At 39.8% G+C, this 757-nt stretch overlaps 1 protein-coding gene across 1 annotated transcript in view; it reads right to left on the reverse strand.

Moving 5' to 3' along the window:
• LOC101567212 (eukaryotic translation initiation factor 4 gamma 2-like) overlaps positions 1–757 on the reverse strand; it is a 14,902-nt gene that overhangs the window by 3,983 nt on the left and 10,162 nt on the right. Inside the window, exons 8-10 of the mRNA XM_023708039.1 lie at positions 651–755; positions 347–562; positions 4–259 (exon numbers count right to left, since the gene is read on the reverse strand). Of these exons, the coding sequence (XP_023563807.1) occupies positions 4–259; positions 347–562; positions 651–755 (577 nt within the window). The remainder of the gene's footprint in view (positions 1–3; positions 260–346; positions 563–650; positions 756–757) is intronic.

Raw genomic sequence — 757 nt, forward strand, 5'->3', positions numbered from 1 at the left:
CTGGGAGCATTTTCTGCATATTGACCTTGCTTTGTTGAAAAAGTTCTGTTAGCCATTCTCGATCTTGTAGTTTAGCTAACTGCTGAAGACACAGTAAGAAAAGAGGAAAGTGGGTACCACTCTCCAATGGTTGAGCCAGTTCTGAAATGCTCACCAGCTCTGAAATGATGGCACGAGCTGCAAACTGTGCTAAGTACGATTTCACCAAGGGGATGTCAACTTCCAGTTTGGGGCACTGGTCCAATACATTCAGGAAAGCCTTAGAAAGGAATAAACAAATATAGTCAGGCTGTTCATTTTCAAATTTGAGAAGTTTTTACTACACAATGACAAAAATGTTTTTTACCTGCATGAAGTTGTCACTTGTGGCAATCCCTTCCTGTTTGAGTAAACTGATCAAAGAACTTGCTTTTTCTTTATCTTCATCGCTTCTGTCTAGTGACAGGATGATTACTTTGCTTAACATCTCAGGAAGAAAGTGTTTGGGAGCTCTCATTTCTCTTACACCACTGACAGCCTCATTTGCATTTCCACTATTCAGATACTCAGTTACAACAGTTTCCTGAAGGAAAAATTCAATTGTATTACCTTACGGCTTTCCTATCCCAAATATAGGTCAATATGTGATTATGGGATTATTTGATACTCACAGTTAGTTTAAGTAGTTCTTCCTTTGATGGTGGTGGCTTTTTGCTGGTCTTGGCAGGCTTTTCCTGGATAAGTGGTGGATTAGTTTTGAGACCAAGCTGAGGTGTCT

The sequence above is a fragment of the Octodon degus genome, unplaced genomic scaffold, assembly GCF_000260255.1.
Source record: "Octodon degus isolate 3935 unplaced genomic scaffold, OctDeg1.0 scaffold00323, whole genome shotgun sequence".
In the NCBI taxonomy this organism is placed as follows: domain Eukaryota; kingdom Metazoa; phylum Chordata; class Mammalia; order Rodentia; family Octodontidae; genus Octodon; species Octodon degus.